The sequence below is a fragment of the Ranitomeya imitator genome, chromosome 6 (assembly GCF_032444005.1).
Source record: "Ranitomeya imitator isolate aRanImi1 chromosome 6, aRanImi1.pri, whole genome shotgun sequence".
Lineage (NCBI taxonomy): Eukaryota > Metazoa > Chordata > Amphibia > Anura > Dendrobatidae > Ranitomeya > Ranitomeya imitator.
The window spans coordinates 27298231-27313685 of NC_091287.1; the positions used below are offsets into that span (position 1 = coordinate 27298231).

Consider the following 15455-nt stretch of genomic DNA (forward strand, 5'->3'; position numbering starts at 1 on the left):
ATGTCTAGATTTGAGGATGTTTTGGTCTACTTTACTTTGTCAGGCAAGCCCTATTTAAGTGATTTCTTGATTGAAAACCGGTATGGCAGTAATTAAACCTGCGTGTGGTTAGGAAATTTGAACTCTGCTTCCCAAATATGTGATAAACCACAGTTATTTTATGTTTTAAGTGTGTGTGTGTGTGTGCGCGCAATCACTATTTCACACAGGGCCCTGTAGGTTTTGATTTTTTTTTTCCTTTTATAATAAAAACCTGCATGTAAAAAATGCATTTTGTGTTATCTTTATGTAATTTTTAGATTTGTTTGAATGTCTGAAACATTTAAGTGCAATAAAAGCAAAAGAATAAAAAATCAGGAAGGGGATAAACACTTTTTCACACAACTGTATGACTTTTTAGAACGGTTGTGTGCAGCCTGATCGTGATGAGCGATTGCATGAATCTTCACTTTCACCATGCATTCATGTAGGCTTGCTTCATCATATCTGGTCGGTAGACCCTAGATCAAGGCAATCTTTTTGGCCAAGGTAGTGATGTTTGTAGACTTTGTTTGTTTTGTCTCCTTGCTGGTCGCCCATTTACTCTTCTCCCTTTATCTTCCCTCCACGATCTGGCTTTTCTCAATGTACTTCTGAGGATTGACGTGGTAATTCTTGCGCTATATCTGCTGAGTATAGATGAGGACCTACTTGTTTGGTTCACATTCTCAAATGTCGCCTTCAGACCAAAAGTTCATAACCATCAGAACTTATTCTTCATTGTTCCATTTTTGGACTGTCACCAAAACGAAGCCTGGAAGTTTTCTGAACTCTGTTTATTGGTATCTTGACAACATAAGTAAATTCAATAACAAAAAAAACCACAAAGCTAAAACCAAGATCCATTTTGGGTTTGACTAAGTTGGGAAGACCCAATGCAAACAGCTCATCATAGAGCAGATGGGTGAGATTGACACGAGGGTCCCCTAATGTACAAGTGTGTGAGAATAGTATCTCTGCAAAAAGAAACAAGGAGCGCTTCTGTGACAGGAGGGTAAAGATGCAGAAGTCTTGACATTTGGTTTTGGTTTGTGGAACGTTGAGTATCAGGAAAACCTGCTGCCGAATTTCTTCTTCTGAACCTTGACTTGTACTTTTGGGCAAGTAGTAACCACAGGAAATAAAATACTACTTATCTGTTATGATTTATGGCACTAATTGCAATTTAGAGTCTCAGAATTTTACTTCAGCCCTGGATTCATCTAGACAGCCATCTTGTTAAGTCTTGGTGAATTGTGCTCGCTCAAGTAACATTCGCCTCTTGATTAATTTGGAGCATCTTTTAGTTGCTATGTGCTACGCCAAGAAATTTGTCATACATTTCTGTGTTAATTTAAATCACTTTTGTGGCGTAAAAAATGATTTTGTCTGGCACATCCCCTCACACGGTTGAGTACTGACTGCTTGTCAAAAAAAAAAAAATGGTGGATCTGGCATAAAAACATCAAGTCAAAAAATATTCTGTTATAGTTTTATAAGTAGGCATAATTGTGCTTTGCTTTCAACTCCGGCACTGTATTAAAGAGGATCTGTCACTTGCCCAGAATAAGTGAAATACCTTGGAAAAATCCATGAGCGCCCCCAATTCTGCAGCTCTTTTCCATTTTGCACTGCATCACTCCTTTGAAGAGATATTCCCATTTGCCTCTTCTGGAGCACAGTATGTGAAGTCTCTACTTTGCAGTCCAAGTCAGTGTTCCTTTAGGGTATGTGCACACGTTGCGGAATGTTGTGCTGATTTTTCCGCATTGATTTTGGTAAATCCACACTGCGGATTTCCTGCGGATTCATATTGAGGAGCAGGTGTAAACCGCTGAGGAGTTCACACAAAGAATTGACATGCTGCGGAATAAACGCAGCTTTTCCGCATTTTTTTCCGCATGTGCACTGCGGATTTTGTTTTCCATAGGTTTACATGGTACTGTGAACTCATGGAAAACTACTGCGGATCCACAGCAAAATCCGTAGCGTATGCACATAGCCTTACACTTTGTTTTGGGGTTGTTTGCCTTCATCCCTCCTCTTCCAGATGCTGACAATCACAGCTCAGCAAATGATCTATCAGCCTCAAACACGGCTGAGCCAATATTAGCAGCATCTATGAGGAAAGACTTTCGCCATTTCTTCAGAGATTTCCCATGCTACGCTCAAGAAAAACTAAAATGTGAATATCTTTACAATAGAGTGACGCAGCGCAAAATGAAAAACAACAGTAAAATCAGTTGAGCTCTGGGATTGCTAAAAAGGATTTCACACAATTTTTGAGCAAGCGACAGGACCTCCTCAACTGGGGTCAAACGATTAAGATAATAGATACAGGATAACAGTTTGGTAAATTGTTTGGGTTAACTTTTAGATGAATAATATTTTACAAAATGAGTACTCTAGTTTGAGTCCAAAAATTCCAATTGGTTGACTTGCAGGAAATTATGCAGAATGTTTGAGGTCAACAAATCCAAAATTTTACCACCTTCACCCTTCTAAACCATCCAGTTACTGCTCTTCCTGTAGTCACATTGATGTCTCATTTTTAATCCCAAGTGAGAAGCATTTTTCTCCCATTGACATCTAATAAGAACCAATTTCTATAAATGGAGAAGTCTTGGACCTGTAATAAACCTTTCCATCCATAGTCTGCTTCACATCATGATGGAGGAGTAATCTGCAAATCCATTGTACTTCCCGAAAAGATTGTTCTCTGCAACCCAACCGTTATAGGCAAAATAAAACTTCCTCTTTCAAACCTTGTATAAAAAAAGAACCCCCAAAAAGTTGATAATCTGTTAGTAAGCAGCCAGAAATATATCTAAAAATGGTAAGAACCAGGCAGATAAACAAGCAGACCTTTCTACAGGTGGTGGAGAGCAGCTGTAGCTTCTGGGATAAGCCTAAGAAAACAAATAATTGCCGTCATTTACACATTATTGGTGAGAACTTGCCTAACTAGACATAATGAAAAGCTTCCCAGAATTCTTTACCCATCAGACGATGTATAAAGATCAAATCACTTTCCTTTTTCTGTCTCTGCAGTTTGCTGTTCCACACAGTGATGAATGGGGACGGCTTGCCCGTACTTTGGTTGAGATCCGTGCCAATCGGGGCGACGGCGAGGAAGAAGCCGTAGAACTCTCAAGCTAATCGCCCAATGTATGCCACAACCAGCACAGTATCTATAAATGAATGTACTGATTTCTCTATTATTTTTGCTGTGATCTTTCAAAGCGCTGACGGTTTCCCTTCACCTTCAGCTTCTTGTTTAAACAGTGCACAACGCAGCCGAGACATCCTGTCGTCTCTCTATATTGTGCAGACAATCTACACCTCTGGTCTCCTGTCCTTCCCTGGTCTACAAACATTTCACTCTGTGCCAGTATTTTAATTAAATTAAGTATATCAGAGCCAGAAATCATTATTCATGTATGAAAAAAATCCTAGTTATTGCTCCAGTAGAATGACACATGGACTGGTAAATTCAAGCACCAGACATTAATATTCTTTCGAAACATGGGAATGAGGGTGCCTGCAAGCACAATATCGCTGGCAATGGCGAGCAACAAGTTCCACATTTTTCTTGGTAGGTTGTCATAGCAAGATGAACACTCCGCTTAAAAGTGCTCAAACACCTTCCATAAATATTGACCAACCTTACCCAATACACATATAAGCTCAACTTTGGTAGAAAACATAATGATTGGTCTTTGAAAATCAACATGCCCAATCCTTTGGATGACTTTTGTAATATGTATCAGGAGCCTTTAGTTTGTCAGAGCAGGCTCGAAATGTGACAACCATTTGTCAACCATTGCAGTTTGCCTTCCTACTCTCTTCTTGGTAGCTTTTACAAAGGTTCTCGACTGATAAGTCGCATATATTAAAATCTGGGCTCATTACTCATGCATAAAAAGAATTTAATTGAGCAGAACAAAGCGGTTTTTGAAATTTTATTATTAGGTCCTCAGTCTTGACTTGTGTTGGTCCAACTGCCAAGACTGCCATTGAGTAGTACAATGTAGACACCAAAGCCTCGTTCCTCAAGTGAATGCGATGAGCTACACTACCAAGTCCAACCACATGAGCCTACGTAAACAATGTGCTGATCGGCAGGTGTCCCGGAGGTTGGACATACACCAACTAAACATTGATGGCCTATACACAACATAGGATATTCAAGGCTAAGAAAACCCCTTCAATATTCACTGGAATTGATATTTAAGGTGGATGAAGACCGTCTGATCTGTATCCAGTGTATCATAACAAGGCCAATTAAAATTATTAGATCAGGGTTCTCTCCGATGATGCCTCAGCTATGGGACAATAGGGTGATCAAGTCTTAGCCACGTAAGCATCAGAAGTGGGATAGACCCGTAGAAGTAGGGGTCCTCCCAGTACACAAGACTTGACTCTTCCAGACATTTTGAAGTAGATCTGGCATCAACTGTTATAGAACTACAAGGCCCATCATGCTCTGGCACTTAGAACCGCTGTAGAAAGCTAGCTTGCCTACTGCTGTCCTATGAATTCATGCCTAGCACAGCTATATTAAATCCATTCAGAGCGAGATATGATTGTATACAGATGTGTTTTCCTGAAATTGGACCAGGCTGAAGACCTCAGATGTGGTCTCTCACTTGGGTTTTTTTGAACTCTACATTCATATTCTACGATCGACGTTGCGTCGTATTTATTGCGGTCGGCTTCATGGAACTTATTTATTTGAAATAATTATAATAAACGATTCTTTACCATGAACATAACGAGTCCGGCCTTATCTGTAATCTGCTGCAAAGACTGCATAATTCTTTCCCCCCCTTCGACCCAAAAAAGGGATTACAATAGGCTGTTTGTACAAGGACTAGGAAGTTGAAGGGAATAGGCTTTCAAGCAGCCATTACTTCAGAGCATTGGAGCAATATTTCTTAAACCGTTTGGGCGCAGTTGATTTCATGGAAGGTTATATTAACAGATTGTGGTCCAAGAACGACACCGGAGAGACCCATAAAACATAGTTAAGAAATGCCTTACAGATCTGACGTTTCCTTCATAGGATAATATACGAGGCCTGGATGTTTTTTTTTTTAGGCCGACGCATAAGAACACAGTTCATATAATACATCGGCAAGAGACCGAAAACGTCAGCCTTCAGCTTGTACAAAAGGAAATACTTGGAACAGCCAAACTTCATGTCACTAATCATTTATGTCCTACTAACTGGCGGCTCCTCATCGGCCGTGGGAGATATAGAGACGGGTTATTTCCTTGCATTATTAGACTTCTTTTACAGGTAAAATGTTTATTTTAGGAAGTAGGAAAAAAATATATTAACTTTAGTTTCTGCTGCCCCCAGACAACAAAACAGGAATAGACAGAACTGTAACTTTTAGCTGCTGGGTCCAAATACAAAATGTATTATGGCACCATGAGCCATTTAGAATACTGGTTTCTTCCATGGTCATGGGGTTTTTGGCCCATGGGCAACTGCTACCCCTGCACCCCCTATCACTACACCTCAGGGTAAAGCTAATAAGATGAAAGGGGCACCAAAGTGGCTCAGAAGTTAACACTATAGCCTTGCCTGCCTGAGGTTCTTGGGTCAAAACCCACCAAGGATGACATCTGCAAGGAGTTTGTATCTTGTCGTGTTTGTGTGGGTTTCCTACCACACGCCAAAGACATAGGGAATATAGATTGCGAGTCACAACGGCACTGTGGAAATTAATGATGCTATATAATGAAAATAATTAATTGAAAAATGACAAGGTAAATTTACAATACTTTTATGACCATAACCCTCCATAAAAATATTCCAAAGTTTTCAGTCCCTATTACTGAAAACTTTTTTTCTTCTTACATTTAAGCTTAGCCACAGCCCATATTCTTCGGCATCTAATAATTTGGGAAAACCAATACCTACAAAAATAGTTTGGAACTGGATCTCTACGTGTTCCAGCTCTCAGAAGTGAAGGGCACAAGGGTTTTCAGATCTTGAGGAATGATGGCCGACACGAATATCCATCACTATGGATGCCTTGAATATACTTCAAATTATGTTGCTTCAAAAAGCAATGAAGCAGGAACGTCTTGGCCGTTTTTTGAAGAACACATGAAATAGGTGATGTTGGCAGAACACTACTCCAGTGGAGTCAGATATATGGAGCCATTATACTAAGGACGTATCAAAGAGATTTTTAGTGGCATGATTGCCAATATAGATGAGCGGACCTATGGAAGTTCGGATTCTGGTAACAGACCCAAAATGTATTCCAAAGTTTGGTTTGGGTACCAGAACTTGAACTAGAACCCCATTGAAAATAATGTGAACCGGAACTTTTGAGCGCTCTCTCTCTGACTTCCCATGGAACACTGAACATTGCAACGGACTTCTGGGAGAAGTTTGGAATTTAGCAACGGACAATAACCGTCTGGTACACACCCAGAACTTTTAAGCTTGGTTTTGCTCATCTCTAACAGCCACCGTAGATGTTAGACATCTCAATCTCAGGTTTTGTTTAATGGGAATCTGTCACCCCAAAATTCACCTAAAAGCTAAGGTCACAGGCATCAGGGGCTTATCTACAGCATTCTGTAATGCTGTAGATAAGCCCACGATGTAACCTGAAAGATGAGAAAAAATAGTTTGATTATACTCACCCAGGGGCGGTCCTGGTGCACTCCGGTCCAATGGGCGTCATGGTCCGGCGCCTCCCATCTTCATACGATGACATCCTCTTTGCTACATGCTCGGGCGCAGGCGTACTATATCTGCCCTGTTGAGGGAAGATCAAAGTACTGCAGTGCAAAGGTGCCGGAAAAGGTCCGAGAGGCCGGCGCCTGCGCACTGCAGTACTTTGCTCTGCCCTCAACAGGGCAGATAAAGTACGCCTGCGCAGAAGCCGCGGCATGAAGCAAAGAAGAAGTCATCGCATGAAGATGGGAGGAGCCGGACCGCAACGCCCATCTGACCCGAACCGGGACCGCCCCTGGGTAAGTATAATTTAACTAGTTTTTCTTATCTTTCAGGTAACATCGGGGGCTTATCTACAGCATTACAGAATGCTGTAGATAAGCCCCCGATGCCGGTGGCCTTAGTTTATAGGCAAATTTTGGGGTGACAGATTCCCTTTAACAATAAGGCTACGTTCCCACAATGAGTATTTGGTGCATTTTTTATTGTTGCAGATTTTCTGTATCTATTAGGTAAATTAAGTTACTCGCATTTTTTTTTGTGATCCTATGGTGAAAATCTGTACAGAAATCTCGGCATATACTCAGAACTTGAGATGTTGTGGTTTTGAAACACACACTGCAGGTAAGAAAAAAAGCAAAGTGGGCACAAGATTTCTATAAATCCCTCTCACTTTGCAGAAACTGTAAAACACTGCATTTTTTTTTGAGCAGTGAAAATATGCAAAGCCAAAAATCTCATCGTGGGAACTTGGCCTAAGAGATTCCTTAGAAGCCTGAACGTTTTTATATACATTTTTACTAAAAAATAGACATGAAGTTTAAGAAGAAACCCTGTAATGTTGTAAGAGTTGACGGCAAGACTACTTTCTGGTCTCTTGGGTAAGGGGAAGTCACTGGAGGTTCTCTCACAGGAACTAAGAGGCCCAAGGACAAACCTTGATCGAGGAGTAATGGTCGCAGGCAAATTTTTCAAATAGTACTTTTGACACTATGCATTTGTGGATAAATTGTTCTTGTAGCCTCAAAATATAAAATTCAAGATTCATTCAGACTAGACGGGAAGTGTGATTATTAACTTTGTGCAACGCATTTAGTCTTCTCCAGTGTTCAATGGTGGCTGGCTGTGCTCCGACCAGTGCTTGGCTTTGTACATGGCAATTTCAATTTTGGGTTAATTTGATGTATCTCGGGGTTCATTAATCACATGAAGAACAGTTGTCTGTGCCTATATTCTTCGGTAAAAAGTTAGTGGCTATGGAAGCTCAACTGGTCAAGGATCAAAGTCCTCAGTTGCAGCTTTCACATCAAAATTTGAAACTCTTTCCTTCTCAAAATTTGCAGTTTCCAATGTCCAAATTAGTTCCATTAAGGCAAAATTGTGAAAGACTTTGGCATGTCCCAAACTATAGCACTGTATGATGGAGACATCTCACTGATAGTCTATAGAGACACCATGGTCTTCTCTGCGAGCAATGAGTTTGGTGAACATGGACATCCACAGATATAAAAATGGAAGGGATCTTGGGGAGGAGAGGGTGGGGGGGTCTACATATTTTTGTATGTGTAGAGCAAATCAACAGAAAATAGACAAATGTGCAGACGATACGGAGATTGTCCTCTGTTCTAGTTTATTAGACTCATTATAACTTCTGACATTTACTGCATTGTTAAAATAAAAATTAATTGACCATTATCGATCAATAGAAACTTAAAAGATTAACGGTATATCATACACAAAGACAATTGGTCCTAGGATTGACTGTAAATCTGAGGAGACAACCATCAATGATCACCACAAAAGGATATTGGTAAATTGCTAAAATGCGCTGGCCGGCACAATTCCTGACGAATGATAAAAATCACCGATTAGTAAGGCAGACGTTATTACAGTACATGGATTCTCTACGGATCATTCATATGGCCTAATTCATTGGTCTAGCTTCTGATCACAAGAAGCCGACTTATTGTCACCTGATGTTCCTCCATCATGGTGTCACCCACAAATAACGACCTCCATCCATCGTACAAAACTACAAGCTTTGTGGAGCCAGATGGGATCTCATAGGAATTACTGGTTCTGTCTACTGGAAAAATATGTATCTTTGTACCGTCTTAGCCAGTAGATAGAAAAACAGGGATTTTTGTGTACTCACCGTAAAATCCTTTTCTCCGAGCCAATCATTGGGGGACACAGGACCATGGGTGTTATGCTGCTGCCACTAGGAGGACACTAAGTAATAGGCCGGGATTACACATGCGAGAAACACGTCCGTGTCTCGCATGTGAAATCCAAGCTCTGGCGCCGGCACTTGGGAGCGGAGCGTGCGGCTCCATGTGTTGCTATGCGGCCGCACGCTCGGCTCTGGAGTGCCGGCGCCAGAGCTTGGATTTCACATGCGAGACACGGATGTGTTTCTCGCATGTGTGATCCCGGCCATACAGAAAGAATAGCTCCTCACTCGCAGTATACACCCTCCTGCTGGCTCCAAGTGAACCAGTTCGGTAACAGAGCAGGAGCTTTACATTTAACCAGGATGAACTATGTCAAAACCAAGCCAACACAGAAAACCAAAGCCGTTAGCCTAACAGGGTGGGTGCCGTGTCCCCCAATGATTGGCTCGGAGAAAAGGATTTTACGGTGAGTACACAAAAATCCCTGTTGCTCCTATGCCTCATTGGGGGACACAGGACCATGGGACGTGCTAAAGCAGTCCCTGGGTGGGGAACAATCAACTGTAATTGCTCCTTGTACCCACAGGTTACAGATGCGGCACAGCCACCTGCAAAATTCGTCTACCAATGGTTGCATCTGCAGAGGCCTGAGAATGAATATGGTAATGTTTTGTAAACGTATGCAGACTGGACCAGGTCGCAGCTCTGCAAACTTGTGCTGCCGAAGCTTGGATAGCCCAAGACGCACCCACTGACCGAGTGGAATGAGCCTTAATCCCTGCTGGGACAGAATGACCTTTGACTCGGTAGGATTCCTGAATAGCTGAATGAACCCATTTGCCTATTGTCGCCTTGGAAGTGGGAAAACACTTCCTTGGCCCTTCCGGGAGCACAAACAGGGCATCCGAACTGCGGAAGGACGCCGTCCGCGAGACGTATCTCTTGAGAGCTCTCACTAAATCCAGTGTGTGGAGGGCCTTCCGATGCGATGTACTGGTGCCGGACAGAGAGACGGTAAGACAATCTCCTGATTGAGATGAAAGGATGAGACAGCTTTGGGCAAAAAGGACGGGGATGTTCTCAAAACCACCTTATCCTGATGAAAATTCAGGAACGGAACTTGACAAGACTGAGCCGCAAGTTCTGAGACTCGTCTAATGGACGCGACTGCAACCAGAAGGCAACCTTCCATGAAAGAAAGGACAGGGAAACCTCCTGTAGAGGTTCGAAAGGAGCTTCTTGCAAGACTCAGAGGACCAGATTAAGGTCCCATGGTTCCAATGGCATCTTATAGGGCGGCACCCTATGGGAAACCCCCTGAATGAACGTCTTCACTTGTAATCTATTGGCAATCCTGCGTTGGAACAGAACGGACAAGGCTGAAATCTGCCCCTCGTGAGAACTAAGGGCAAGACCCAAGTCCAAACCCGTTTTTAAAAATTCGAGGATGGAAGGAATGGAAAATTCAAGAGGAGAACGTCCCCGGTTGTTGCACCAGGAAAAGGTTTTCCAAGTGCGATAATAAATGCGCATAGATGTAGGCTTTCTAGCGCTGATCATCGTAGAGATGACTTCCAGAGAGAAACCTGCCTGGGTTAGAACCCAGGACTCATCGGCCATGCCGTCAAACACAGGGCCTCGGAGTTCTGGTGGTAAATGGGGCCCTTTGCTAGCAGGTCTGTGCGATTCGGTAATCGCCAGGGAACATCTGCGACTAGTTGAACTAGTTCCAAGTACCACGTCCGGCGCCGCCAATCTGGCGCAATCAGGATTACCGGTACTCCCTCCGCTCTGATCTTCTTGAAGACTCTCGGCAGTAAGGGGAGCGGGGGAAATATGTACGGAAGCTGAAAATGATGCCACGGGAGTATGAGTGAATCTGCCACGATTGCTGCTGGATCGTGGGACTGAGCTATGAAGGCGGGAACCTTGGAATTTAGCCGTGAGGCCATCAGATCCATGTCCGGACTTTCCCAATGACAGCAGATCTGGTGGAAGATCTCCGGATGGAGAAACCACTCCCTGGAGTCGAGGCCTTGACGCCTGAGGAAATCTGCCTCCCAATTGTCCACTGCCGGGATGTGAACCGCAGATATTCATTGAGTGGTTTTCCTCGGCCCAATGGAGAATGTAGCCTACCTAGTTCATGGCCGCCATGCTGCGGGTTCCCCCGTGTCGGTTGTCGGACTGAATCCTGATGGGACGACCCACCAGGAAGGGATGGAATTGGAGAAGAGCTAACCTGATTGCCCGAATTTCCATGATGTTGATAGTAAGACATGACTCCAGAAGTGACCAGCGGATCTGTGCAGTGTAATGCAAGAACACCGCTCCCCAGCCTAGAAGACTGGCATCTGTTGTCACAACTAGCCAATGTACTGGAAGAAAAGACTTCCCTTGATTCAGGGAGGACTGTAATGTCCACCACCTGAGAGACTGTCTGACTCAGTGGGGAAGGAAGAATCGATGGTCGAGGGAGAACGGGTTCCTGTCCCAAACAGCCATGAGAGCATGCTGTAAGGGACGGAGTTGTAATTGGGCAAATGGAACCGCCTCCAAGGCTGCTACCATCCTGCCGAGGACTCTCATACTGAAGAGCAGAGAGTGAGTGCGAGGTTGAGAGAGCTTCTGAGCTTCCCGCTGTAAGGCTGAGATTTTTTCCCGGGGAAGAAGCACCAACCTCCTGGGATGAGTCCTGTTATGTTAAGGTAATTCAGTACCACAATGGACATAGAGGTCAGAGCACATACAGTGACCTGACAATAACCCAAAAACATAGAACGAGCTCTGAGACGTGGGAACTCTGCTGACCGCAATCCCTAATCCTCTCCAACCACACTAGAGGCAGCCGTGGATTGCGCCTAACGCTCCCTATGCAACTCGGCACAGCCTGAGAAACTAGCTAGCCTGAAGATAGAAAATAAGCCTACCTTGCCTCAGAGAAATACCCCAAAGGAAAAGGCAGCCCCCACATGTAATGACTGAGTTAAGATGAAAAGACAAACGTAGAGATGAAATAGATTAAGCAAAGTGAGGCCCGACTTTCTGAACAGAGCGAGGATAGGAAAGGTAACTTTGCGGTCAACACAAAACCCTACAAAAAGACCCTCCGTACCGAACTAACGGCACGGAGGTACACCCTCTGCGTCCCAGAGCTTCCAGCAAGCAGAAAAAACAAATAGACAAGCTGGACAGGAAAAAACAGCAAACAAAATAGCAAAGCGGAGCTTAGCTATGCAGAGCAGCAGGCCACAGGAATGATCCAGGAGGAAACAGGTCCAATACTAGAACATTGACTGGAGGCCAGGATCAAGGCACTAGGTGGAGTTAAATAGAGCAGCACCTAACGACTTCACCACATCACCTGAGCAAGGAAACTCAGAAGCCGCAGTACCACTTTCCCCGACCAACGGAAGCTCACAGAGAGAATCAGCCGAAGTACCACTTGTGACCACAGGAGGGAGCTCTGCCACAGAATTCACAACAGAGTCCATTATAATTCCTAGAAAGGAAATTCGCTGAGCCGGTACTGGGGAAGATTTTTTGAAGTTTATCTTCCAACCCAGGCGAGAAAGAGAATCTATTGTGATGTTCACAGCCTCCTTGCAGGCATGGGAAGAGGGGCCTTTGATGAGGATATCGTCTAGATACGGTAGCACCACCATGCCTCTTGTGTGAAGGATGGCCACGGCAGCCGCCATTACCTTGGTGAATACCCTAGGAGCGGTGGCGAGGCCGAAGGGCAAAGCAATGAATTGGAAGTGTTGTTCCTGAACTGCGAAGTGAAGGAACCTCTGGTGAGAAGGGAAAATTGGAATGTGGAGGTACGCGTCCTGGATGTCTACAGACGCCAGGAACGCGCCTTTTTCCATGGAGGCGATGACAGAACGAAGAGATTCCATTCGGAACCGTCATACCCTGACAAACTTGTTCAGCAGTTTTAGGTCCAGTATGGGCCGTACTGTACTGTCCTTCTTTGGAACAATGAACAGGTTTGAATAAAAACCTTGAAACCTTTCGCTTTGAGGGACCAGGATAACAACCCAGTCTTCTTTTAGAGAGCTTATGGCCTGGAAGAACTCTGATGCCCTGGGAGAAGACCGGAAAAAGCGATTTAGTGGAAGAGAGAATTCTATCTTGTATCCGCAGGACACTAGGTCGCGGACCCATTCGTCGTGAACGACCGAGAGCCACGCGACGCTGAAGGAAAGCAGGTGGCCGCCTACTTTGAGTGTGTCCCCCGGATACCACAGGGAGTCATCGTGTGGGAGATCTGCCCGGTCTGGACCCCCTAGATCCTGACTGCCTAGGCCTGCCTCTCCATGAAGGGGAAGGTTTGTAAGAGGTTTGGGGACCTCTATCCCTACGTTGTGTCCAGCCAGGTCCAGAAGATGTGGAAGTAGAAGACCAATTTGAGTTGGAACGAGAAAAAAAAAAAAAAAAAAAATCGGGACCGAGCCTGCTGTTGCTGGTTCCGAAAGGGTCTCTGTTGTGGGAGAAATTTACTCTTCCCTCCAGTGGCGTCAGAAATTAATTGATCGAGTTTTTCGCCAAAAAGGTGACCGCTCTGATATGGTAATGAAGTCAATAACTTTTTGGAACCAGAATCCACACGCCAGTCCCTGAGCCATAAGGACCTCCGAATGGTGATGACGTTTGCTGCTGCTAGAGAAGCAGTCAGCGGCATCCAGAGACGCGGTCACTAGAATATCCCCAGCTCTGGCTATCTGAGTAGCAAGGTCTGCTACCTCGCGAGGAAGATTGGTATCCAGAACAGCTGAAGACAAGACCTCAGCCCAATGGGTCATAGCCTTAGCCACCCACGTAGCGGCAAAAGATGGAAAGAGTGCGGCTGCTGAGGCTTCAAAAGCTGAACGAGCCATATTGTCGATCTGACGATCGGTAGGGTTTTTAATCGAGGTGCCCTCTGAAGAGGATAAAAATAGATTTAGTAGCTTGGCGCGATACCGGAGGAGACTGACCAATCTTTTCTTAGATCAGGAGCAAAGGGATATTTTGACTCCATGGGCTTTTGCCCTGTGAAGCGTTTATCTGGACGGATCCTATGAGATTCAACGATTTCCTTAAATTCGGAATGATGGGCGAACACTCTAAGAGGACCAAGTAGGCTCACAAAGGACACAGCATGATCCGTTTTAGATAAAGGTTCTTCATCTAGCTTCAGGGCCTTGCTTACTGACTCAATGAGAGAGTCGAGTCTCCTGATCGTGTTGAAATTCCTGATCTAGGGACGTGTGAGAATCGTCCTCTGAGCCAGGTTCTCTACTAGCCCCAAGGGAGGGGGGAGCGAGAAAAAGAACTCTCAGAACCCGATTCCCGGTGATGGTCTGGGGACAAGGCATGAGTCCTTTTCCTGGAAGAGCGAGAGCTCCTTGGTAAGGTACGACCCCTAGTGTACAAGGGCTTCTGATCATCGGAAGCATTGTCCGTATTAGTGCCCTGGTTAGAGGAAGGGTCTCGGAACGAGTCTAATGCTTTGGCCAGGGATGCCATAGACCAGGTAAGGGAGGTAGCCCACTCAGGGGGACTAGGCTCACAGGGTTCGGTATCAGTAACAGGTGGTTCCTGAGCAGTGACCGGTTCACAAGCTGAGCATAACGCAGCATTGTGACTCCGGGGTGGAGATACCTTACAAGAGGTACAAGCAGCAAAAAACAGTGTGTGGGTTTTCCAAGACTTTTTGTTAGGCTTTGATTGAGATATAGCGTACCCTTGAGGAGAGCGTTTACTAGCAGGGGAAGGGTTAAGCTATGTTTCTGCAGCTTACCCAGGTCCTGTGTCTTCAGTCCCCGTGGGAGGCCACAATGTGTCCACCAAAATCACTAACAAAGCTGTGATTCAGAACGCTGGAGCAGCGCTGTGGGTGTCCAAAGATGGCCGACGAGATCAGGAAGAGAAGGCGCTTCTCGCAGAATGAGAAGCACCAGAGAGAGTGGGCGGCGGTAACTGCCGGTGGGCGAAGCCAACATTCCGGCCTGGAAGAGAGAAAAGCCGGGGGCTAAATTTTAAGCTTGCGTTTGCGGCCTGGCACGCCGCGGCCGCCATTTGTGCGGACCGACATGACCCACGCACCCGGGCTTTAAGGTATATGCGGACCTCCCTTATCCCAGGACCTCCCAGAGCCTCAGCCCCGCAGGTGTACTCACGGTAGATGCAGTGGGCTGGTGCTCAATCCACCATCGCCATAGTCAGGGAGGGGGTGGAGAGCTTCTGCCGCCTTCCATCATCCGATATAACAGTGGTGATGCAGAGGGGGGCCGCACAGATGCCATAAACATCATGTCCGGCTATGCACCTGGCTCCAGGAGAGGTAGATGGAGGGCTACTCCATGTGGTCGCCTGCTATGGAGGGGGGAGATCGGAACGCCAAGGAACCGTCGCCCGTAAAGTGAGCTCATGGCTGGCATCCAACGGTGCAGGAAAGGGTACCGGGAGGGACGCTCCACGTTCTTGTCTGTTGATGGATCGGGGGAGATCGGAACCTAGAAAAGATCCGTCGCCCCATTCGCTCCGTTAAGGGAAAAATAGAATAAAAATAA

At 45.1% G+C, this 15455-nt stretch overlaps 1 protein-coding gene across 6 annotated transcripts in view; it reads left to right on the top strand.

The window, feature by feature from the left end:
- Positions 1–15455, top strand: part of DYNC1I1 (dynein cytoplasmic 1 intermediate chain 1) — a 459873-nt gene that overhangs the window by 435580 nt on the left and 8838 nt on the right. For 3 of the 6 annotated variants that reach the window (XM_069729353.1, XM_069729358.1, XM_069729355.1), the window contains one exon: positions 3070–3186. In XM_069729353.1, the coding sequence (XP_069585454.1) occupies positions 3070–3177 (108 nt within the window). In that variant the 3' untranslated portion in view covers positions 3178–3186. Of the gene's footprint in view, positions 1–3069; positions 4794–15455 lie in introns of those variants that run through there. The other 3 variants (XM_069729352.1, XM_069729357.1, XM_069729354.1) reach the window with 1 other exon arrangement.